Raw genomic sequence first — 25,196 nt, forward strand, 5'->3', positions numbered from 1 at the left:
CAGAGCCGGGCCAACCCGGCCAGGTTGCCTAGGGCGCCACGGCGCTGGTTGAGTGTGCGCTTGATAGCGCATGCGCAAAACTGCACTCCAGCGCGCATGCACGAAACTGTGTTACACCACGCACGCGCGAAGCTGTGTTCCACTGCGCATGCGTGAAGCTGCGTTCCAGCGCGCGTGCGCAGAAACACATTTCCGCGATGGCTAGAAGCAGCAGTCGGGTAGAGACGGGACCGGACATGGGGTAGGCGACTGAGCAGGTACGTGCCTGGCGCCCCTCCAGCTTTGCGCCCTAGGCACGTGCCTACTCTGCCTACACCTAGTTCCGGCCCTGTAGGAGGGGCACAAGTATTGTGTACATTGTGCAGTACTTACTGTACTTAGAGTCATCCTGATCAATTACTCATGTAACTCATCAGTTCTCATGCCCTGCTCTGCCTTCCTATGTGTGCTATAATATGGCTTGTCTTATGTTCTGTTCTGTTGTGTTTGTGTGCCTTACTCTACCTACCCATGCCATACTCTGCCTGCCCTATGTGGCTTATGTGCCATACTCTGCCTGCCCCATGTTCCATACTGTCTACCTTTGTGTTCCACACTATACCTGCCCTATGTTCCCTGTGTGTGCAATACTCTGCCTGCCCTATGCTCCCTGTGTGTGCCCTACTCTGTCTGCCCTATGTTCCCTGTGTGTGCAATACTCTGCCTGCCCTATGCTCCCTGTGTGTGCCATATTCTGCATACCTGTGCATTCCACAGTCTGCTTGCCCTATGCTGCCTGTGCAGTGTCGGACTGGTCCACAGGGCTACCAGGAAAACTCCCGGTGGGCCCAGGTGTCAGTGGGCCTCTTGCTTCTAAACATTTGGCCTATTTCATGGTTATTCCCTATTTCTTTATGGGGAAAAGATCCATAATAATGGAAGAATAAAGTTAGTAGATATAAAAGACTAGGAGAATAAAGAGGATGAGGTAAGAGGATTGGTAAGTGGGCCCATGGGCTACAGTCTTCTGGTGGTCCCCTGGCATCCCAGTCCGACACTGTGCCTGTGTGCCATACTCTACTTGCCCTGTGCTCCCCATGTGTGCCATACTCTGCCTGTGGAAGATGAGCATGGTGGGGGTTTGTTCTGGAGGTTAAAATTGGATTGGAAATAGTTGTTAGGGGGTCCCTAAGGTGTATAATAATATTTTGGGTGTTGCTGTACTGTCCACTTGGGAGGAGGAGGCATATGGATTTCAGATTATTTCTTAATATGACTTAATTAACTTAATTAATTTGCATATGATTTGCATATGCGTTATGTTAAAGGAAAACTCAAAGCTCAAGTATTTATTTTGGGGGTATAGTTTTCCTTTGAGATGCAACATTTTAACATGTCTAACATGCCATCCATCCTGTATGTAAATCCTGGGATTTTGGCTATGATAGAGCATACTCAATGAAGGAGACCAATTTGCGTTGATACACACTATATGGACTTTATTTACATGGACATACAAATGGAATGAGCCACACTCTAAGGACAAATGTATACTTTTTAATGAAGGAAGAAAGCTTCCCACTTAACCTGCAGCAAGTCTGCAACATGTGATACAGCTTCAGTTTGTGAACTTAGTAACACAAGTTTCGTATAAAACGTATGGTGTTTTAAAGCTGAAGCACTGACATTCACAGAAGACCATTTGGATGAGAGCAAACGTAATATTGATATATCATCCTGTTTTAAAGGATGCTGATTTGGCTCGGAAAGCCTCCAAACCAATTGAAAGAGTTTTATCATCTACATCTGAAGAAGAGGAACCTGCTGATGTCAAGTTTATAAAAATGAATTGTAGATACATTACTGATGGCAAGGTAAGTAAAATATTATTTTTCCCTGGAAGTATTTAAAAGTTTTTCAATGGGTAGTTCACTATAAAACTATTATTATGATCTATACGTGATCAGCACTCCATTCTTAGCACAATACCAAAATGGAGTGCTGCTGCCACCTGCCAAACACGAACAAAACACCAATGGCACATCCGATGCTGTGAAACCAGTTATACAAGCTTGACAAAGGGCCTTGTATAGGCCCAAAATTTGCCATTATTATGAGCAGCATCGGATGTGCCATTGGTGTTTTGTTCCTGGACACTATTTTCTGAGATATTCTGTTATTCAGTTTCTATTTTTTGTGGCTTTATTTATATTTTTGTTGTGAGCCTGCTTGGAATTTTAACAGTAAATTACTCTAGGATCAGAAAGAAAGATGAGTTTGTAAAAAAATTGCAAGCAATAAAAAAATAAGAATAGTAATAAAACTGAAGCCTCACTGTTGATCTGTTTTATAATTGCAATGGCCAGTGACCCTAAACATTCATATACCATCTTCAGTGGCAAAAACACTAAAAAAGGAAGACATACTTTGCATAATAAAAGGAAACCTAATTTTAAGCAATTTTGCTATATACATTCATTACATTCTATGGTTTTTAAGTTATTTGTATATGTATTGTTATTGAAAGCAGTGTTTGTGTCAGGGCCCGAAGGCTTAGTTTGCAGTTGTGGACCAAGGAGGAAGCTTGCAACTTCAAAACACAGTTCGTGGTACAAAAGGTATCAAGAAGAAGAGTAGTCAATCCAGGCAAAAGATCAATTCAGGCAGCAAAGGTTCTTAGTCAGGATACAGGCCGAAGTCAAGATCAGGAGTTCAATAATAATAAATCACACCCAGGAACACAACAGAGTTGAACCTATAATCGGGCAATGACTGTAGACTTCTGGCATCACTTTATAGTTGAATTTTCAACACTGGTGGTGTCATGACGCTGCTTCCGAATTGATGCACTGGCGTCCCAACATCCACGTGGTTCACACTGCCGTGAAAGGACGAGCTGGGCAACGTTCCTTACAGTTTATCCCTTTCTGTTCTCTACCGTGGTGGCTCAGTCTTTTGCAACATTGTTTAAAAAGTAACAACCAGGAGTTAAGAAAATGCTTCGTTCAGTAGCAATTGTTTTTACAAATAACTTTAAAAGCACTGAACAAAATTTATATCGGACAGTTGCTTAGAATTATGTTTTCTTTTATTAGGCAATTTTTTATTTTGGGGTTGACTTGCCCTTTAAAGGTGAACAATTCCTGATTTGAATCTTCTCAATCTGCCCTGCTAATCTCCACATACTTTATTCTAAAATCCGTCTCGTTTAAGGTCCATCAAAATGGATTGACTGGCCTAGATAGTAGGGATGCACCGAATCCAGGAATCGGTTTGGGATTTGGCCAGGATTCTGCCTTTCGATTCGCCAAATCCTTCTGCCCGGCCAAACCGAATCTGAATCCTATTTTGCATATGCAAATTAGGGGCAGGGAAGCAAATTGTGTGACTTTTTGTCACAAAACAAGGAAGACATTTCCCCCCCCCTTCCCACTAGTGATGTGCGGGCCGGATACACGCTGGACCCACGGGTCGGGCAGGTTCAGGTCGACCTTGCACGCTTCTTCGCGGGTGGTTCTCCCCACCCGCCACCATCAAATGCCGGCTTCCGATTCCGGGTTCGTCTTTCATAGACGCGCCTGCTCGCCATGCCCCTTTTGTGACATCATCGGCGCGGGTCTATAAAAGCAAACCCGGATGCGGTGCGGATGTGGGCAGGCGCGGGCTAAGAGAGGGCGGGTTAGGGAAATCCCGACCCGCACATTACTACTTTCCACCCCTAATTTGCATATGCAAATTAGGATTCAGATTCAGTTCGGTATTCGGCCGAATCTTTCGCGAAGGATTCGGGGGTTCGGCTGCTTTTCAGCTCGCTTGGTTTCCACTGACTGGTTACCCAGGTGACCAAGCAGTAACCAATCAGTGACTTGAGGGGGGAGCCGCATGGGCAATAACTGTTTGCTTTTGAATCTGAGCTGCATGCATGTAGACTCACTGAATAGTTATGTCCCATGTGGCCCCCCCCTTCAAGCTGATGACTAACTCAGAGTAAGAGAGCTAAAAAGCAGGAAGTAGTGTTTTGGCTATTATGTTAGTCATCCAGTCACTCCAGCCTTTAAACATTACAATTTTGCCTAACTTACTATATTAGAAGCATTTTTTATTTTGCACAGCCTATCTATTTATCCAGTTTTTTTCTTTTTACACTGAACTGTTGCTTTAAAGAGAAGTTGTCATGTTTTATATAAAAAGTTACAGTTGAATGTTTACAGCTCATCTAACTCATGTGAACTTTGCTACACAGGGTGTTGTGGGTGGAGTTATGATTGTCACTCCCAATAACGTAATGTTTGATCCACACAAATCGGATCCCTTGGTTATTGAGAACGGCTGTGAGGAGTATGGCCTGATATGCCCCATGGAAGAAGTGGTATCTGTTGCTCTTTACAGCGATATCTCACACATGAAAATTAAAGATGCATTACCATCGTAAGTAATAACAATACCTGGAAAGTTGTCTATAAATTTACTTATTAGTTTATAACATAATTTATTAATGAAAGCTCACAATGATATCAGCCAGGGTTAAGCAGAGGCCTTTGCCTCACCTGAACCATAAGCAAAATTGTTATTTGCAAATGGCTATGTATTATGTACTGTATATAGTGTTATAGAGTCAGGGTCACTTATTTATGTACTGTATGTAATTTATATTTATACACACACACACACACACACACCAAATGCAGAGAAGCAATTAACTGCTGGGGTGGGGTTCCGCCCCTTAATACGTGGAGATGATAACTCTAACTAACTGTGAGTAATTATAGGTTTGGCAGTGTAAGAGCTAGACTGAAAAGTTAGCTAGTGAGGTTGAAAAAAGTACACCTGTAAAGTTTAGCAATAAATGTTCATGTGCACTGAATATAAGGAGATCATTATGTAGCTTTAAAATGATGCTGGATTTTTAATTAGTCCTAATTTGTAGATTACTGTTTTTTAATAATACAACATTAATTACTGTAAGATTCATAATAATGACTCTCCTCAACAAATCGTTCTGACCCCCGTGTCTATTTAACCTTGGCCATTCAGGGTTTATAATGTACAGTGAACTCATCCAATAATGGCACACGTCTTCTGCTAGAGACGAAATGGCAGTGGCCTATCAGCATGCAGATGGATGAATTTCCTCATGAAAATCTATGGATGCCAGCAAAGAAAACACTATCGGGGGAATGTAATAAAAATCGCTAACGGAAAAACTATTTGCAATGCGAAAAGTTATGCCTTTGCGCGAACAAATTTTGCTTTGTGCGAATTTAATATAGCTTTTGCGAGCCCGGAAACTGTTTAGCGTCCACTTCCGACAGTGAAAGACCGTTTGCGAATTTTATAGTTTGCGCCAATGCGCAGTCAATGTAATAAAACTTCTTACTGAAAAAGTCGTTATGTTTGCTCCAAAAGATTACGACACCTTCAAGCACTTCTTATGAGTGCGCAATTAAAATTCGCAATGCGCAATTAAAAGTCGCAATGCGCAATTAAAATTCGCAATGCAATAACAGTTTAAGGAACAATATTACATTGCGAGATGTGGATTTTTAGTCTTATTGGTGCGAATTGTTTTGCTCTTTGCGACTTTTATTACATTCCCCTGTATGTGTACCACTAGCCTTAGGGTAAGGCCACACTAAGCGATAGCGCGGCGATTTGACTCGCCGCGACTATTCGCCGCGACTTTTAATCCTCAATCGCTGGCGAAGCTTTGGCGCTGGCGTCTATGGGGAATCGCTGCGTAAAAACACACGCGGCGATCTTTTTTCTATTGTCGCTCGAAATCGCCTCGCTAGGCGATTTCGAGCGACAATAGAAAAAAGATCGCCGCGTGTGTTTTTACGCTGGCGATTTTGCGCGATTTCCCATAGACGCCAGCGCCAAAGTTTCGCTAGCGATTGAGGATTAAAAGTCGCGGCGAATAGTCGCGGCGAGTCAAATCGCCGCGCTATCGCTTAGTGTGGCCTTACCCTTATAGGGAGAGTTCACTGGAATGGATTAATGCCAGTGAAAATCATTTACAGCTAGGTCCATAAATACTGTATTTGGAAAGAGACAACTTTTTCTAATTTTGTTTCTGTAGATTACCACAATGAATTTTAAATAAAACAACTCAGATGCAGTTGAAGTGCAGACTTTCAGCTTTAATCCAGTGGGTTGAATAAAACTATTGCATAAAAATGTGAGGAACTAAAGCCTTTTTTAACACAATCACTTAATTTCAGGGCGACAAAAGTAATTGGACAAATTAAAAAACTGAAAATAAAATGTTAATTTCTAATACTTGGTTGAAACAATGACAATGACAGCCTGAAGTCTTTAACTCATGGACAGGGCTGGTCCTATCAAATGTGGGGCCCAATTGGGACCATGTTGGCGGGGCCCCTAGACAAAGTTTTGCTGGCTCCCGACACACCAAGTATTTAGGAAAATAAGGGCATACAGGCACAAAATAGAAAGGAAAGGGGCAGACAAGGTAAGAGAGTGAGAGGAGTTGGGGGCAGGCCAGGCAGCATCATGTGCTGGGGGAAATATTACCTGTGCTGCCCTCTGGTGCGGGGCCCCCAGAGGCGCGGGGCCCAATTGGGCCCAATTGGTCCAATAGGCCTAAGGCCGGCCCTGCTCATGGACATCACCAGATTCTGGGTTTCTTCCTTTTTAATGCTCTGCCAGGCCTTTACTGCAGTGGCTTTCAGTTGCTCTTTGTTTGTGGGCCTTTCTGTCCAAAGTTTAGTTTTCAACAAGTGAAATACATGCTCAATTGGTTTCATATCAGGTGACTGACTTGGCCATTCATTCCACTTCTTTGCTTAAATAAACTCCTGGGTTGCGTTGGCTGTATGTTTTGGGTCATTGTCCATCTGTAATATGAAACACCTCCCAATCAATTTGACTGCATTTAGCTGGATTTAAGCAGACTGAAAACTGAAAAACTCAGACCTGTTCTGTGTCACATCATCGTTAAACACAGTGCAGCCACTAGCAGGGCCGCTTTAATAAATGGGCAAAGTGGGCATCTGCCCAGGGCCCCCAACCCAGTGCAGTGGAAGTGGCCAGGCTAGCGCGGGAAACTATAAATAGGTGGAGAGACTGCCTGCCGCAGTCTGCAGAGAAGGAGCGATTAGTGCAGGAGCATCGCGTTGGCGTGTGGTCACCACCACACTGGTCTGAGACTGTGCTCAGGAGCGTGTGCTGTGGCTGCTGCCTGCGGGCTGCCTCGTCACATCACCACAGTCACCTGCTCCTTACTCGGCTGCACCATCTAGGCCTTATCTGCGACTACTGCCATTATCCTGCACAGCACACGCAGGGACTCACTCACCCTGTCCCAGGTCAGGTCCCTGGTCCCTGACTTCACTGAATAGAGGAGAGGGTGGGTAAATGTGCTCATTTACTTGTCCTATTTCCTGCTGTGGGTTCTGGCCTGGGCTTGCCATCCTGCTGTGAGTTCTGAGGGGTATTTATACATGGAATTGCCCCTTGCTATATTGCTGTGGTTTCTGGGGGGTATTTATACATGGAATTGCCCCTTGCCATCCTGCTGTGGGTTCTGGGGGGTATTTATACATGGAATTGCCCCTTGCCATCCTGCTGTGGGTTCTGGGGGGTATTTATACATGGAATTGCCCCTTGCCATCCTGCTGTGGGTTCTGGGAGGTATTTATACATGGAATTGCCCCTTGATATACTGCTGTGGTTTCTGGGGGGTATTTATACATGGAATTGCCCCTTGCCATCCTGCTGTGGGTGCTGGGGGGTATTTATACACGGAATTGCCCCTTGCCATCCTGCTGTGGGTTCTGGGAGGTATTTATAAATGGAATTGCCCCATGCTATACTGCTGTGAGTTCCGGAGGGTTATTTATACATGGAATTGCCCCATGCCATCCTGCTGTGGGTTCTGGGGGGTATTTATACATGGAATTGCCCCGTGCCATCCTGCTGTGAGTTCTGAGGGGTATTTATACACGGAATTGCCCCTTGCTATACTGCTGTGGGTTTTGGGGGGTATTTATACACTGAATTGTCCCTTGCCATCCTGCTGTGGGTTCTGGGGGGTATTTATACATGGAATTGCCCCTTGCTGTACTGCTGTGAGTTCTGGGGGGTATTTATACATGGAATTGCCCCATGCCATCCTGCTGTGGTTTCTGGGGGGTATTTATACATGGAATTGCCCCTTGCCATGGAGGTATTTATACATGGAATTGCCCCTTGCTACACTGCTGTGAGTTCTGGGGGGTATTTATACATGGAATTGCCCTGTGCCATCCTGCTGTGAGTTCTGGGGGGTATTTATACACGGAATTGCCCCTTGCTATACTGCTGTGGTTTCTGGGGGTATTTATACATGGAATTGCCCCATGCCATCCTGCTGTGGGTTCTGGGGGGTATTTATACATGAAATTGGCCCATGATATCCTGCTGTGGGTTCTGGGGGGTATTTATACATGGAATTGCCCATTGCCATCCTGCTGTGGGTTCTGGGGGGGTATATATACATGGAATTGCCCCATGCTATACTGCTTACTTGCTTGTCTGGGATCAATGGAGTGCTCATTGGCCATTTCTACAGTGATTATACTGGAACAGCTAGGGTTAATATGCTAATTATTCATTTATATGTAGTATACTGTCAGCTCTGCGTTTAATATTCTGATTATTCATTTAATACTGGCCCGAATGAATTAAGTTTTGTTAAATGGGTGTGGTATGTGGGCAAAAGTGGGCGTGGCTTAACAAAAATGTTTGACGCGCTGCGCGCCCCAGTCAGCTCTTTGCCCAGGGCCCACCAAAGCCTTAAAACGGCCCTGACCACTAGCAGCCATGCTCGCCCAAGCCGTCTCACTGCCTCCGCCATTTTTTAGAGATGATGTGGTATGCTTTTATCATGAGCTGTTCCACGCCTTCTCCATACTTTTTTCTTGCCATCATTCGGTAGAGGTTGATCTTGGTTTCATTTGTCCAAAGAATGTTTTCCAGAACTGTGCTGGGTTTTTTAGAAGTCCAATTTAGCCTTTTCAATCTTGAGGCTTATGAGTGGCTTGCACCTTGCAGTGCGCCCTCTGTATTTACTTTCATGCAGTCTTCTCTTTATAGTAGACTTGGATATTGATACAGTATGCCTACCTCCTGGAGAGTGTTGTTCACTTGTTTGGCTGTTGTGAAGGGGTTTCTCTTCACCATGGAAATGATTTTCCGATCATCCACCCATGTTGTCTTCCATGAATGTCCAGGTCTTTTTATGTTGCAAGTTCACCAGTGCTTTCTTTCTCAGGGTGTACCAAACTGTAGATTTTGCCAGTCCTAATATTGTAGCAATTTCTCAACCCACTGAATTAAAGCGGAAAGTCTGCAGTTCAACTGCACCTGAGTTGTTTCATTTAAAATTCATTGTGGTAATGTACAGAACCAAAATTAGAAAAAAAAGTTGTCTCTGTCCAAATATTTATGGACCTAACTGTATACGCTGTTTGCAAACAGGAGCAAGTGTCAACTGTTAAAATTAACCTTTTAGTTGGACGTTTGAAAAATGTTGAATCAGCTGCATGTATTATTTACTTATTGGCATAGAAAATAAAACAGAATAATTTTAGGAATCATGTTTGCTAAAAATTATTTAAATAATCTCATAAGGTTATAGTTATTGAGTGTTTTAGTTTGTAACACGATGACACCATCAAATGATTCATTGACAACACCTATTTCATTCAGTTGTTCAGTTTATCCTTTGTTAATTTTTTTTTCTTGAACATTTTAAATTCAGTTTGTTCATTTTGTGTTTCAAAATTCATTTTTAGTCTCCTTGCCCGCCCATTGAAAATTTTGTTTGGGTTGTTTTCTTTTTTTGTTTTTTTTTTTGTTTTAACATTCCACATCCATCCACCATTTTTTCCTGACAGCGACATACCCAAGGATCTTTGTCCTCTGTACAGGCCTGGAGAGTGGGAAGATCTGTCATCAGAAAAGGATATCAATCCATTCAGCAAATTTAAGTCTCTCAGCAAAGAAAAGAGGCAGCAGAATGGAGTCTCTGAACTACGCATAGCAGAGAACAAGTTTATTGGTACATTAAGCAAAGATCTTGAAGTAATGAAAATAACAACCGAGAAAAAGGGATCTGATGGTCAATCCACTGTGCAATTAACAGCTGATGAGAGGCTTGCAAAACAGACTGATCAGTCAACTGAAAATACAGCTAGCTCTAGAACCAACAAAGATGATATTTCACCTGTTGAAGATGATTTCATTGAGTTGGTAGAGACGACAGCAGAGCTGAATTGTAAAAAAACCTGTAAAGAATCAGAAAACCACACAGTTGTTGGGGAAGCTATAGAACACAGAAGGTTCCAGAATGACATTCCAAGTAATAATTCTGAAAGTAATAGGACTGTTGATGGAAATTGCCTAGTAGAGCAAATTTCTGAGTCTGTAAAAAGAATATGCTTAGGCTCTAACAATACTGAAATGGTCTCTGATTATACTGTACAAAAAGACAAAAATATTGAACTTTGCCTCAGTCCTAGTGAAAAGAACAAATCAGATATTGGAGGATTTCTAAAATCAGATTTGGATAACAGTGGAGATGTGGGCAAAGTAATAACCTGCGTCAACTTGGAACCTGAAAAAATAATTACAGAAGCAACCACTGAAATAGAGAAAGTTGAGAATAGACTTTCTAAGCCTGAGGAGAAGGCTTCTGATGAGTCTGTAGATTCTCTTTCACCAAGTTCCCCTGAAGTTCCTAGTCAAAAGGAAACACTAATTGACAGTGAATCAGAACTTAACCAATGGTTATTAAAGAGAATGCAAAGGCCGATAGAAGGTAAGATATTTCTCACATGTAAAAGTTTATTTGTGTCTCAAACAATGCATAATGTAATGTGGAAAGTCACAGACCTTTTATGCTTGCCTGAGACGTATATTTTGTTGTGGTTAACTCTGCTTCTTTTCTGCTAGAAAAACACAATTTTTTCATGCTTTAAGGTTGTGACACAAGTATTTTGTTGATCACAATCTTCTGATGGAAACCTCACAGAGATCTAACTGTCTTGAACTTTAGTTTTCAGGGTTTTTACATTACATAATCTTGCCCAAATGGAAACTTGATATTGTGTAATATGAAATATTGAAATTGCTATTAAATTATTGACAGAAAGAATCAAAAGATGGGCTCCTAAGATGTTTTATGTTCCTGTTTCCAAAAAAGTTGGGACACAATGAAATGATATGCAAATCATTTAAACCCTATATAAAATTGTAGATCGTAAAAACAACATATCAAATGATGAAACTGAGAAATTTTATTGTTTTCTGAAAACTATATTCTTATTTCGAATCTTGATGCCATCAACATGTTTCAAAAAAGTTGGGACAAGTGCAACAAAAAAATGGAAAAGTTGTGTAATACTAACAAAAACCTCATGCTGACCTGCCTGCCATTGTGTGCGCTTCCTGGACCCCCCAGTGCCCCCTCCACTGGATCTACCCTGATGACAGCTCCCTCTTTTTCCTGGATCACTTCTGCCCTATGTCTGGATCTGCAGCCTGCTTCCCCAGGTTACACACATATACACAAACACACACTTTTTACACTAATACACATGCATTTTTGGGGGATCAGGGGATTTTAGACATTCACAGCAGTGACATATACTGTACTTGCACACAAAATGCAGTTTGCCAAGAGTGCAAACACTCATACAATTTTGTACAATAATTTATATATCTGGTATTAGCACGTTCAAGAGACATGAGGTTTTCCAAATCAGTTGAATTTATGAGCATAAAATAAAATATTTTTCTGGTATAAATCCCTATATCATGAAAAGTAGCAATACCATTTTTTTGGTATTTAGAGACACTCTTTCAGAAGTGGAAATACACAAAAACTAAACTAAAAATCCCTATACACATTATAAACACTGAACAGTATATACAGGTTTTATACCCGGATTGTAGAAATATATGCTGCCATCCAGATGTCTTTTCCAAGGAAGAACTTGCTTATTTCAACGAAACAATGTCACACCACATTCTGCAAGTTTTAAAACAGCATGGCTCCATACTAATAAGTGTCAAAGTGCTGAACTAGTCTGTCTACAGTTCAGACCTGTCACCCATTGAAAACAAATGGCAAATTATGAAAGGAAAAATACGATAAAGGAGATCCCAAACTGTTGAGTAGCTGAAATCATATATCAGACAAGAATGGGACAACGTTTCACTTTCGAAACTGCAGTGTTGCGAGTGTTAAAAGAAGTGCTGATGCAACACAGTGGTAAACATGCCCCTGTTTCAACATGTGATGTATTGTCTTTGTAGTATTTGCAATTAAATACAGGGTTTAAATGATTTGCAAATCTTCCCATTATTTTTATTTACTCTTTACATAGTGTACCAACATTTTTTGGAAATAGGCTTGTATTTACAGGAAACAGGCTTAGCTGTACCTTAATGGGAGAGTAAGCGGTTCCCATCTGACATTGCAAGCATCTGCTAGACCTACGTATGACAAACAAAGCAGTTGAGCGCAAGTAAATCAGTATAAATAATAGTATTTTTACTTCTTAAACATGCTTAATATTGATCATTTTATATATTAGGTCACTTAAAAAATATGTAGCCCACCCATGGGTGTGCTGTAAAAGTGTAGTTCTAATTCGATACAGGTGTATGCTGCTTACTTTGTCTTCTGGGACCTAGTGTTAAGTAGACAACTCCCATCCTCTGTACCATAAATATTACCTTTAGTCCTTATCACTCTGGTGGGCACTAGCCAGATAGTTGGGGGAAAAGATCACTCATTGAATATTTGTCAGTCAACAGATTTGGCACAATGATAAGGACCACAGATGTATCTGGCAAACAAAGTAAATTCTTTATTAACTCCCAGGCAGTTTATCATCATATATATTTTCGCTTGTATTGGTTAGTAACAGCACTCACGCTATGTTCTCTTCGTATTTGTGGTGCAAGTCCCATTGAGATTTTCCGGTCTTCCCTCAATGTAATGTACAAAAATGGACAGCACTCACGAATTGTATGCAAAAAGTTATATTATAGTGAAAAAAGCATATACATCACCATTTGTGTACACATTTTGTAGCGACGTTTCGAGCCAGTTTAGGCTCTTTCTCAAGCCATGTGAACAATGGTTTAAAATCCAATTAGTCTATACAGGTTTTTAAAGTCCATCAAAGGAAGTAAATTCGCTACATCCAAATGGATTGAATACAGATTATAACCTGTATCTATTTTTATGAAAGATGGATATTTTATTGTGTGTATAAGAAAATATACGATTTGTTATTATATACATGTTACAAACGTCTATTTAATTGTTCTATACAGCAGGTGTGGTGACAGCCCTGTACAAGGCATATGGAAAGAATCAGTAGGTCACTTCCTTTGATGGACTTAAAAAACCTGTATAGACTATTTGGATTTTAAACCATTGTTCACATGGCTTGAGAAAGAGCCTAAACTGGCTCGAAATGTCGCTACAAAATGTGTACACATATGGTGATGTATATGCTTTTTTCACTATAATATAACTTTTTGCATACAATTCGTGAGTGCTGTCCATTTTTGTACATTATATATATATATATATATATATATATATATATATATATATATATATATATATATATATATATATATATATATATATACACACAGTGTATTGTGAATTGGTCCCTAAACACATGTAACTGACAGCAGCACAGGGGATGTGATGTGAATCAGCAGACTAGGGGCATATTCAGATACACCAATCCTCCCTGTTAAAGGGCTATGGTGGCTTTAGACTGTTACAGAACCCTACATCTAATGTGCAGAATTTCTAACCTACTTTGTTAAGCTTTAGTTCTCTTTTAAATATGACTTCTCTACTATTTCCTGCCCCTCAGGATTTATCCACACCCTTGTGATATGTATAACACTTATTTGGTTTCTCTAAATCTTTGTTAAAAGATTACAACATAGATTATATGAAACAACATTAGTTGTCTAGGTGAAGACTCACTCTGTACTATTTAAAAAGAAGGCCTTGCAACATGAATATCGTATATCCCGTGTCTTGTGGTTTGTAAAATAGATAAACAAAGATAATGTTGTGGTATGTTAATTATTATTTTTAAACTTTGTTTAAAGTTCTAAAGGTGTAAAACTGATTTTTATGTGTGTTGGAAAAGCAATTGAACTTGGGTATAATTAGGTGTATTTCCTGTTGTATCATACTGTAATAGATTTGGCTTCTATTTATTCAGGTTCTCATTTAAGCAATCAAATTCCCCAGGTTAATTTGGCCTGTTCATAGCTGCCCTATTGCCTTGGGCCAATATACAAGTATTGGCATTGGTGCTCACTACAACAACTTACTAAGATGATTTCCTCTGGCAGTCTTCAGTGCTGACTATAAGTAAAAAAAAAAAAAGTTAATATGTTGTGACACATTTGCTTGCATTTCTTTGGAATATTTAGCTTTATCTCTGCATTCCAGACTTGTTTCCATCAAAAGAGGAGAAGAGCAAGATCCCACCCATGTTTCTCTGTATTAGGGTTGGCAAGCCTATGCGGAAGTCATTTGCCAGCCAAAGTACTGCAGTTGTGCAACAATACATTCGAAGAAGAAAACAGCCAGAATACTGGTTTGCTGTTCCGCAAGAAAGGTTAGCTGTGATGCAATCAAATAGGTTTATGTTGTAAATGTGAATTTCTTTACTGGAACATCTAGCTCTATTGTGAGCTTTGTGCATTGCAGCAAGTTATTTTGTTGGTACTGTAACAGAATTGTCATCTTCTATTGGTAGCTGTTGCTATCCATGTATATACTGTACATGTAAATATTATTGAAATGTACCCATTGTAAGTTATTGTGGAAATAACATTGAATGCAGGTTCTTTGCTTTTGTTTTCTAACCTGCAGGTGATTATTCTCATCGCTGATTGGTTGCTAAGGGCAACATCACCAGTGCAGTGTGTCTCCAACGTTAGTAAATACACCCCTAAGTCAGAGATCTGCAATTTCACAGTTTTCCAAAAATGTTGCTGCATTTCATGAAATCAATTAATCAGTTACTACATTCTATAATTAGTCACACAAAACTGCACTTGAAGGGAATGTCAACCCCAAAAAAATGTTTTGCTTAATAAAAGAAAACATAATTCTAAGCAACTTTGCAATATACATTCATTACACATTTTATTGGTTTTAAAGTTATATGTATATGTATTGCTATTGAAAGCAGTGTTTGTCTGTTCTTTTATATTCTCTGCCCTGATGGCTGCCCAACTTATATACATGGTAGGAAAATGTAGGCTTTATGTTTCCTTTAATAGACCTGTCTTTGCTGGGAACTAACACATTTGCAACATTGTTTAAAAACTAACAGCCATGAGTTGAGCAAATGCTGCCTTCAGTAACAATTGTTTTTACAAGTAACTTGAAAATTACTGAATTTTTTTAATAAATGTGTAATGGAAAGTTGCTTAAAATTGTTAAGGCAAATTTTTATTTTGTGATTGGCTTGCCCTTTAAGTTGTACTGCAAAAACAAGTTTGTATCATACAAGTCAAAAGTCAGCTTTTGAAAAAAGCTTTATGTAAGTGTTATTGAAATAGAGGTACAGCATAGTAGCAGAAATACAGCTTTCTACCAGCCGGTTTCCTGTACGTAAGGATTTAAAGGAGACGTAAACCCTAGAAATGAATATGGCCAAAAAATTCAATATTTTATATACTGAACTTATTGCACCAGCCTAAAGTTTCAGCAGCAATGATCCAGAACTTAAAACTTGTCACGGGGGTCACCATCTTGGAAAGTGGGCTCTGAGCAGGTGTTGAGAAGCTAAGCTTAGGGGTTGTTGCAAATTATCAAGCAGAAAATTGCCTGTAATATAAGCTGATGCTACAAGGCTGATTATTAAATTATGATGCTAGTTGCGCTGGTTTCTGTGCTGCCATGTAGTAATTATCTATATTAATTACTAATCAGCCTTATATTGTGACATTTCTATGCAATGTGTATTGTATATTGTGAGTGAGTCCCTAAGCGCAGTAAGTGACACCAGCACAGAGCATGTTCAGTGAATCAGCAGAAAAGAAGATGGGGGAGCCACTGGGACATCTTTGGGGACACAGATCTTCCCTGATAAAAGGCTGTGGTTGCCTTGGATTGGTACAGAAGCCCAAAATATAATATATATATATTTCTGGCCTACGTCTTTAGTTAGGCTTTAGTTCTCCTTTAAATGGGGCTTTCACCTTTAAACAAACTTTTAGTTTGAGAGTAATATTTTGAGCCGATTTGCTATTGGTTTTCATTTTTTATTTTGTGGTTTTGTCGCTTTTTATTCAGTGCATCTCCAGTTTGCAGTCTCTGCAATCTGGTTGCTAGGGTCCAAACTACCCAAGCTACAATGCATTGATTTGAACAAGAGACTGGAATATGAATAGGCAATGGAGTAATAAAAAAGTATCAATAACAATACATTTTGAGCCTTACAGAGAATTTGTTTTTCAGGTCTTTTGAGACCTGGAAAGAGTCAGAAAGCACATAATTCATAAACTATTAAAAAGAAAACATGAAGGCCAATTGAAAAGTTGCTTAGAATTAGCCATTCTATAACATACTAAAAGTTAACTTAACCATTCAACTGGTAGAAGGGTTAAATTCAGATGCCAATGTATTTTTAGAATATCTTGCAATGACCTGTGGCTGGCCATTCTCTGTCAATATTGCAGCTTTCAATATCACAGTTTTTATGTTAATGCATTGAAGCTTTGGTAGTTGTTAAACTTTAACAGCTACAAGCTTTTATAGTTGGGTAAAAGCTTGCGGAATGTGCATTGTTGCAAGACCCGTTTTGAGATGTTTAGGTGACAGTGGTAGTATAACTGACTGGCTGGTTCATTGGTAGCAATGGGGTATGAGACTCAAAAACTCCAACATGCGAAACATGCTGGCGCTATATAAATAAATGTTAATAATAATAACTAGCTGAAAGGGCCACCTTTTGACTTGTATAGTGGCTCAATAACCTTCTACATGGGCAGATCCGCTTATCTAATTTAACTGGAAAAAACCAAACCTTGGTCAATTTGGACATACACTTAGGCTGTACTGCACAAGTGCTATTGTACAGAACTTCTAGTATTCAGCTTATGATATAAGATGTAATAAACTGATCTGATCTTCAGCCTTTCCTAATCAAAATCAGACAATGTTTGGAGTGCTCTGGATCAACAAAAGCAATAAACATGAGGATGATAAACAGTAATACTGGGAAATCACCATGTTTGTTATATCATGTTATCTTCCAGAAATATAATAGTCAATGTCTGTTCCCTGCATAACTGAATATTTAGGTGATTATCTGGCATAGTTTAACAATGTATAATACACAAAAGCCATGAATATCTTGTAAATTATATCCTTATAAACGGTGAGTAGTGATGTCATCAGTTATAAACGGTGAGTAGTGATGTAATTTCTGTCACATGACTCACTAAAATTTGTGTATTATAATTAATAAAGTACCCCCAGTTGTAAAATATGAGGATATTATAAGTTACCTCGGAGTTCCATGACCTGTATAAAAACACTCGGCCTTCGGCCTCGTGTTTTTATATGGTCATGAAACTCCTCGGTAACTTATAATATCCTTATATTTTACAAGAGAGGGTACTTTATTCACTATATCTCTTTATAGGCAATAGGAAAGATTAGTTAATACAGTTTTAAGCCAGCAGACCATGTTGTATAGATATTACGTAGTTTGACACCTGCTTTTTTAGGATATTAAACTGTTACAAATTAGGTACAAGTAATGATCTATATGAAATTTGCATAGCATGGACTATAAAGTTTAGTCAGGGTTGTGCAAGGAACCTTACCCACACATACATCCTTACTTGCTAAATTTCCATCTTCCAAACTGAGACATTCTGACCACACCCTCATCTGCACGGATTACAGTCTAATCCACAAGTTTTTCTCTAGTTGCCCCACTATTCCATAATTTTACATAGATATCTTCGCAGCATTGTTATGCCTAATGTATATAGCACTGACCATAACAGAGGTCCATGTTGCCTTGTTAATCGTTTTTATCAGTGCCTGGTAAAGTGAAGCACATCCACACAATGCACTAAGGTCAGATTTATAAGGAGACAGTTAACCTGCTTGTACATATTTAGAATGTAGGAGAAAATAGGACATATAGTAAGAATATACAAACTCATTGCAAATAGGTCAGACTCAAACTCAGAATCCCCATAAAAATAAGTACATATTTAAATTCCAAAAAGTGGTTTTGGGTAATTGATATTTTGTCATCTGCGTGATTTCTTGCTCACACACTGAAAACAAAGCACTAACAAACACCCTGGTATTCAACCAGTTGGTCAGTTGATTGTCATCAAGAATGCACCGTTTAACTTTTTTTGTTAAATACCAGCATAGACCAGAGAAGTGCATTTGCGTGTGTCTTGTTTCATACGTGAGAAACAAATCACATGGACAATGCCATTGCATTAAAGCAGGTTGGGTGTAAAAATAATAAAACTGTTTGTCACTTTTCGGGGGAATTTTCTATGTCCTTAGACGGCTTCTTTAAAAGTCCTTCTGTTTGGATAAAATTCAATAGCAAAATGCTGTATTATGTCCCTGATAGGTTTGAAAATGTCTCCATTGATTTATTGCAACTGAGATGCAACTTTCATGCAGTTGCAGGGAGTTTATATGTCAGGTGCTTCAGAACTTTGTACAAATACGCCAAATACAAATGTTTTCAGGAGATACAAGTGCTTTTGAGTGTAATGTTTTGTTGTTCCTTAAAGTAGTGTATTTTCATAAAAATTCTGAACACTTTTATTTACCTGCAGGGTTGATCATCTGTACAACTTTTTTGTCCAGTGGTCACCAGAGGTCTATGGTAAAGATGCAAAAGAGCAAGGCTTTGTGGTGGTGGAGAAGGATGAGTTAACTATGATTGACAACTTTTTCAGTGAACCTTCTACAAAAAGTTGGGAGGTGAGTCTAAACAGCTTTTTTGAAGCACCAAAATGGTAGCGACCTGATTAGGAATATAAAAATGTGAATATCTCAGAAACTGAAATCAAATGTAATTTGAAAAAGTGCTCAGAGCACTACTCTAAGTTTACACAAATTTATTTTGGGATTTAGATCCCCTTTAAAGATCCAGCCAAATTGCCACAATTGTTATTGTAGCTCATTATTCTTCCAATGGTGAAGAGCCACCATCAGTGGTACAAAGGTTTGCTAGTATTCATTGCTTGCTTCCAGAGCCTGACACGTTTAGGAGGTTATTTATCAAAGGTGAAGTATTAGAGCTTTGTGAGGTTTTTTATACCTCGAATTAAATCACAACTTGAATATTTTCCGATTTAAGAAAAAACTCGAATGGAAAAAACTTGAATCAGTGAATTAGGGGTGAAGAACCCAAAAACGTGGGAAAAACTCAAATTAATTGCGTTTTTGAGGGAAAGCCATCAAAACGATCCTGAACATCATGAAGGCTGTTAACATCTTCAAATATTTTAAGGGAGCTCTGCCATTGACTTCTACATGACCTTGACAGGTTGTAGGTGGCGTATTTTTGATTTCAAGCTATTTCCAGCTTCAGGGTATTTTTTAACCGGTAAATTTGAGTTTTTTGAAAACTACCCTTGAAAAACTAAAATTTTTTGGGAAAACACAACCTTTAAAAAAATCTGCCCCTAAACGTTATCACCACTTAAATAATTTAATAATTCTATGGGCTGTGTACAATGGAGTTTCTCTTTAAAGTAGAAGGAAAGACATCCTAAACTTGGGGGTGCCAAATGTTAGGCACCCCCAAGTGATTGTATTGCCTTACCTGAAACCCTGGACACGTGCTCCTATCCGCAGAAAACTGCACCGACCCACAGGTTATACCAGTGAGCACCACTGAGCACTTCTCTTCCATAGAATGAAAAGCCAAACTTTAACTAAAAAGTATAGTTTAGGGCATTTTCATTTCCTGGTATTACTGATCCTTTAGTTGTGTAGTACTTAAGTAAAGGAAAGTAAATCTTGCTAACCACTATTTGGTAAAAATAAAAAAAAGAAAGCAAATACAAGACGAGGCTTTAACTTTCCTATAAGCAAAAGGATCAAAACTAGCATGCTGGATCCTGTCTGAAATTCCTTTGTTTAGCGTTTATAGACAGGAAATGAAAGCGAAACCGAGTAAGTTCACTGACTGGCATATATAGAATGCAAGCCGTGCTATTAAAGGACATGTAAGAGTGGCAGGGAGAACATATACCATGTGGCTGCAGAGAACACCCCTCAATATCAAAATCATATACACGGCAAGTGGGGCACAGGGGCCCTGTGTGCAGGTATCACTTTGTAATTTTGCAAATAATATTGGGACTTTTTGATATCTGTGTTTATAGTTACTCAATATAACAAAATTGCTGTCACTGAACTTTTTCCCTAGATCATAAACGTAGAAGAGGCAAAGCGCCGCAAGAGTACCTGCAGTTACTATGACGACGATGAGGAAGAAGAAGAAACACTAGAAGATTTTCTACCGGATTTAAAACAGAAAAGCATGCTGCTGGATGACATGCAGGTTGAGAAGGTAATGCCTTTGTTAATGGTTGGAAGAAAAGCTTGTGCTTTTTCATCATTTCTACTTTATTACAGTAGAGTACCTTAGTGTAATACAGACCATAACATTGTTGATATTTATATATCCAGGCTAATTATAATAATTAGGTAGCAGGAACAATATTGGCACTGTATGTAGTCTGAAGTGCTAATCTTGTATGTACTCTGACCATTGTCACAAACTAATATATAGTGAATAAAGTACCCCCTCTTGTAAAATATAAGGATATTATAAGTTACCGAGGAGTTTCATGACCATATAAAAACACGAGGCCGAAGACCGAGTGTTTTTATACAGGTCATGGAACTCCGAGGTAACTTCTAATATCCTCATATTTTGCAACTGGGGGTACTTTATTTATTATAAAACACAAATTTCAATGAGTCATGTGACTGAAATGACATCACAACTCACCATTTATAACTGATGACATCAGAACTCACCGTTTATAAGGATATAATTTACAGGATATTCATGGCTTTTGTGTATTATAATTATATATATAATCACTAACACAGTCCAGCTATGCACCTGTTTGCAGATTTTTATAGATATGTGCTGGTCAGTTATAAATTATATCATGATAAAGAGATTGATGTTTTGCCTATATCAACAGCAACAAAGAAACAAAAAAGAAAGTTGTAGTGGACTATGACTATAATTTATACAGATTTTGTAGTGTACTTTAATTGGTTACATTTTAGAAATACACTGATTAATTAAACACACATCAAAGGTCGAGGTGAATTTTCGAGTGATAAAAATTTGAATTTCAAGCTATTTTTTGTGTACTTCGACTAGGGAACAGTCCAAATTCTATTTGAATTTGAAAAAAATTCAAAACTTCAAATATCGAAATTTTGCATGTACTGTCATACATGCACACACATTAAAAATTCAACTTCACCAGGAAATGTTCAGAGAAAAAGGCATACCTGCTAAATTGCTGTTTTAGCCTATGGGGGACCTAGGACCTATTTGGAGTCAATTGGTGGACTTTGAAAAATCTAAGGTTTTTTTGGAGAAAAACTTTGAATCAAATTCGATCGAATGTGCTATTCCTTCGATTCATACAATTCAAATTCACCCGAATACGGACCTATTCGATCGAAAACTGACCTATTCGACCAAAACTTCGACTTAATTTGGTTGGTCTTTTTAAATTAGAATATCAAAGTTTTTTTCAATTCTGAATTCGACCCTTGATAAATATGCCCCTAAGGGGCATGTAAAACCAAAAAAATATTTTGCTCAGTGAAAGAAAAAAGTGAAATTTTCCGATATAAAACTGCAAATATTTTATTATATATGTTAATAAGTTTTAGGAAAGTCATTTTCTTTAAGTATTTCTTCGTTTAAATCCTCTTTAATTACCCTCTTGTCTCTTTAATGTAACAGTAATTTTTATTTATTAAAAGCACTGTATAAATAAAAATGTACACATCTCATAGGGAAGAGGCCAGCTGCTTACTGGGGAAGTGGCAGCCCCCTTGAGGTTTTAAGACACAAACCGTTACTCTTGATTTATATATGTTTCATTGCTTCCTCGTTCAGCTGGCACATCGTCTTCCTGCAAGAGTACAAGGCTACCCTTGGCATCTGGTCTACAGTACACAGGAGCATGGGACCAGTCTGAAGACATTGTACAGAAATTTGGCTCCTGTGGACAGCCCTGTGCTGCTTGTGGTGAAAGACATGGACAATCAGGTAGTTGTTTGTGTGATGGGTTTTTACACTTGCAGATTTATATAAAAAAAAATGAGTGGTTCCAAACAAAAGCAACCAAGAAGGCCTGCACTCCTTACCCAGTGCTAGTCAGATAGGGAACATACACAGCTTCTTCAAATAGTTCAAAATCTACTGACACACTGGATTTTATATATCAAAAGGGTATTTCTCATTAATTATTCAGTGTTTCCGTGACACAGAGGAATGCCTTCCCCAGAACATATAACGCATACCATAAATGTATTAAAGTGGTGGTTTACCTTTAAGGTTACCTGTATTATGTTATAGAACGGCCAATTCTAAGCAACTTTTCAATTGGTTATCATTATTTATTTTTTTATAGTTATTTGCCCTTTTCTTCTGACTCTTTGCAGTTTTCAAATGGTTGTCGCTGACTCCCTTCTAAAAAAACAAATGCTCTGTAAGGGTACAAATGTATTGTTTTGTTACTTTTTATTACTGATCATTCTGTTCAGGCCCTCTTCTATTCATTTCCCAGTCTCTTATTCAAATCAATGTATGGTTGCTAGGTTAATTTGGACCCTAGTTACTAGATTGCTCAAGATGCAAATTGAAGAGGTGCTGAATAAAAACTCAAAAACCTTCAATAATAAAAAATGAAAACAAATTGCAAATTTTCTCAGAATATCACTCTCTACGTCATACTAAAAGTTATCTCAAAGGTGAACAACCCCTTTAAACACTTATAGTACTCATGCTTAAAGGAAAAGTAACAACAAAAACTGAAATTGTGTTAAAGTAATTAAAATATAATTTACTGTTAATCGGCACTGTTAAAAATGGTGCGTTTCAGAAAGATTACTATCATTATATATAAACAAGCTGCTGTGTAGCCATGGGGCACCAATTCAAGCTGGGAAAAAAAGAAGAAAAGGCACGAGTTAAACACTATTGTATTGGACTGGACTTATCTGTTATGTGCTGTGTTACCAGTACCTTTTCTCCTTTGTTTCTAGCTTGAATGGTTGCCCCATGGATACACAGTAGTTTATTTATAGTATTCTTTCTGAAGCAAACATACAGATTTTAACAGTATATTATATGTTTATTACTTTAAAATGCTTTATTTTTTTGTTGTTACTTTTCCTTTAATGGCCATTCAGTGATCCTTCGCTAGGGCCTGATTAATCCTAGAAAAACATCCCATTTATGAACTATCTATAATGGGAAGTTTTTCTCTGGTTAATCTCATGAGCATTATAAGTGTTTGTTAATACACTTATGCTTGGTGATTGTCTTGGGGAAGACATCCCTCCATTGAATAATAAATGTGAAATACCTTTTTGATATATAAAATCCAGACTACTTCAGTACTTTTTTTTTTGTTTGTTTCAAAGAAAGAGTGGGAAATCCTTACAGATTTATGTAGCATTCCTATCCATTTGATCTTTGTGTTAAGATCTTCCCATACTTGATATAGTGCATATCCAGATTTTTTTTATATAGAAGAGAAAATTATATTGAAAATATATAGCAAGCAATTTAGTAGCCCATTAATTAGAAATATGCATTTCACAAGTGATCACAGATCTGTTCTAAACAGATACTGTAGGCTGTTTATATGTTTTATTTTGTTTAACAGAAACGGAAATTGTCATGTCGGATATATGATACAATAATATATTGTTTTTTGTTTTGCAACAGGTGTTTGGTGCTTATGCAACTCACCCTTTCAGACTTAGCGATCATTACTATGGAACTGGGGAAACATTCCTATTCACTTTTTGTCCTGATTTTAAGGTGGGTCATTATTTATAGAATTACCCCATGAGTCAGATATTTTTGGTTTATTTAGTTTTGCTAGATGCCAGATGTCCCTGCTTTCCTAGCCTTACTTTCTGTCCTTAAAAAAAAAAATCACAAAATTAAAGACATATTTTAAATGATCTGTGACCAGCAAGTATCTGTATTAATTAATGTCAGTCCTGTGTTTAACCAGTAGTTGTTTTCTAAAGCTGTGGCTGGAGAACAATGAAACATGTAAATAGTGACTGTGTCATGTCTTAGTCTTCCAACCCCCATCTCCTTTAAGGTGGCCATAAACGTAACAATTACAATCAGTCCTGGAAAAAATCTTTCCAGGACTGCCAATCGATGAGTCGACTGTCATCTAAGTCTTCTGCCGATATCGGTTGTTTGTCTCCCACAATACAAAAATTAATTCATATGACACAATCTGTGCGTCTATTGCCACCTTAAATTCCTCCTCCACATTACAGAATTACTTTTTCTTTACCTTTAGTCCTAGCCGCCTCAGTCTAATGCGCTTTGTTTCAGATTTTATAGCTGACTTATTGTACAGATTCCAGATTTGACATTTACAACCCACCCTTGTTTTCAGGGAGGTCTGGAGGTCTTATGTTCCTATTGTAGCTCACCACTTGTCTTTTCACTGGACGATAAATGAACACAGGCCACCCCATTTTTCCCATTAAAAAAATGATGTGGCAGATAAAATCCATGCTTCTTCAGTTTACAATACCTGAGGGGTGAAAAAGTAAAACATTTGGCTGTATGTTGTATGGTCTGTATAGTAAGAATTCCTGCAATTATGGCACCATTGATTATGGTATCTTTTAACGTACACATCATATACATTGCAAACCATATTTCTCTCATACAGGTATACAAGTGGAGTGGAGAAAATTCCTATTTTATAAATGGAGACATAAGCTCTTTGGAGATAGGAGGAGGAGGGTGAGTTGTAGACAGCTTTTTTCGTCATTTATGAAAAAAAAAAGGAATGTTAAAATGCACAGATTTAGCTGTATGTAACCTATATTTCATTGGTTGCAGTTGGTT

The 25,196-nt window shown here is 38.4% G+C and overlaps 1 protein-coding gene across 5 annotated transcripts in view; it reads left to right on the top strand.

Moving 5' to 3' along the window:
• Positions 1-25,196, top strand: part of ncoa7.L (nuclear receptor coactivator 7 L homeolog) — a 97,209-nt gene that overhangs the window by 68,491 nt on the left and 3,522 nt on the right. For 2 of the 5 annotated variants that reach the window (XM_041562908.1, XM_041562906.1), the window contains 9 exons: positions 1,728-1,853; positions 4,223-4,407; positions 9,912-10,801; positions 14,483-14,651; positions 18,868-19,015; positions 20,472-20,615; positions 22,200-22,352; positions 24,039-24,134; positions 25,018-25,091. In XM_041562908.1, the coding sequence (XP_041418842.1) occupies positions 1,728-1,853; positions 4,223-4,407; positions 9,912-10,801; positions 14,483-14,651; positions 18,868-19,015; positions 20,472-20,615; positions 22,200-22,352; positions 24,039-24,134; positions 25,018-25,091 (1,985 nt within the window). Of the gene's footprint in view, positions 1-1,727; positions 1,854-4,222; positions 4,408-9,878; positions 10,802-14,482; positions 14,652-18,867; positions 19,016-20,148; positions 20,371-20,471; positions 20,616-22,199; positions 22,353-24,038; positions 24,135-25,017; positions 25,092-25,196 lie in introns of those variants that run through there. The other 3 variants (XM_041562905.1, XM_018263185.2, XM_041562909.1) reach the window with 2 other exon arrangements.

Source organism: Xenopus laevis, chromosome 5L (genome assembly GCF_017654675.1).
Source record: "Xenopus laevis strain J_2021 chromosome 5L, Xenopus_laevis_v10.1, whole genome shotgun sequence".
Taxonomy (NCBI): Eukaryota; Metazoa; Chordata; class Amphibia; order Anura; family Pipidae; genus Xenopus; species Xenopus laevis.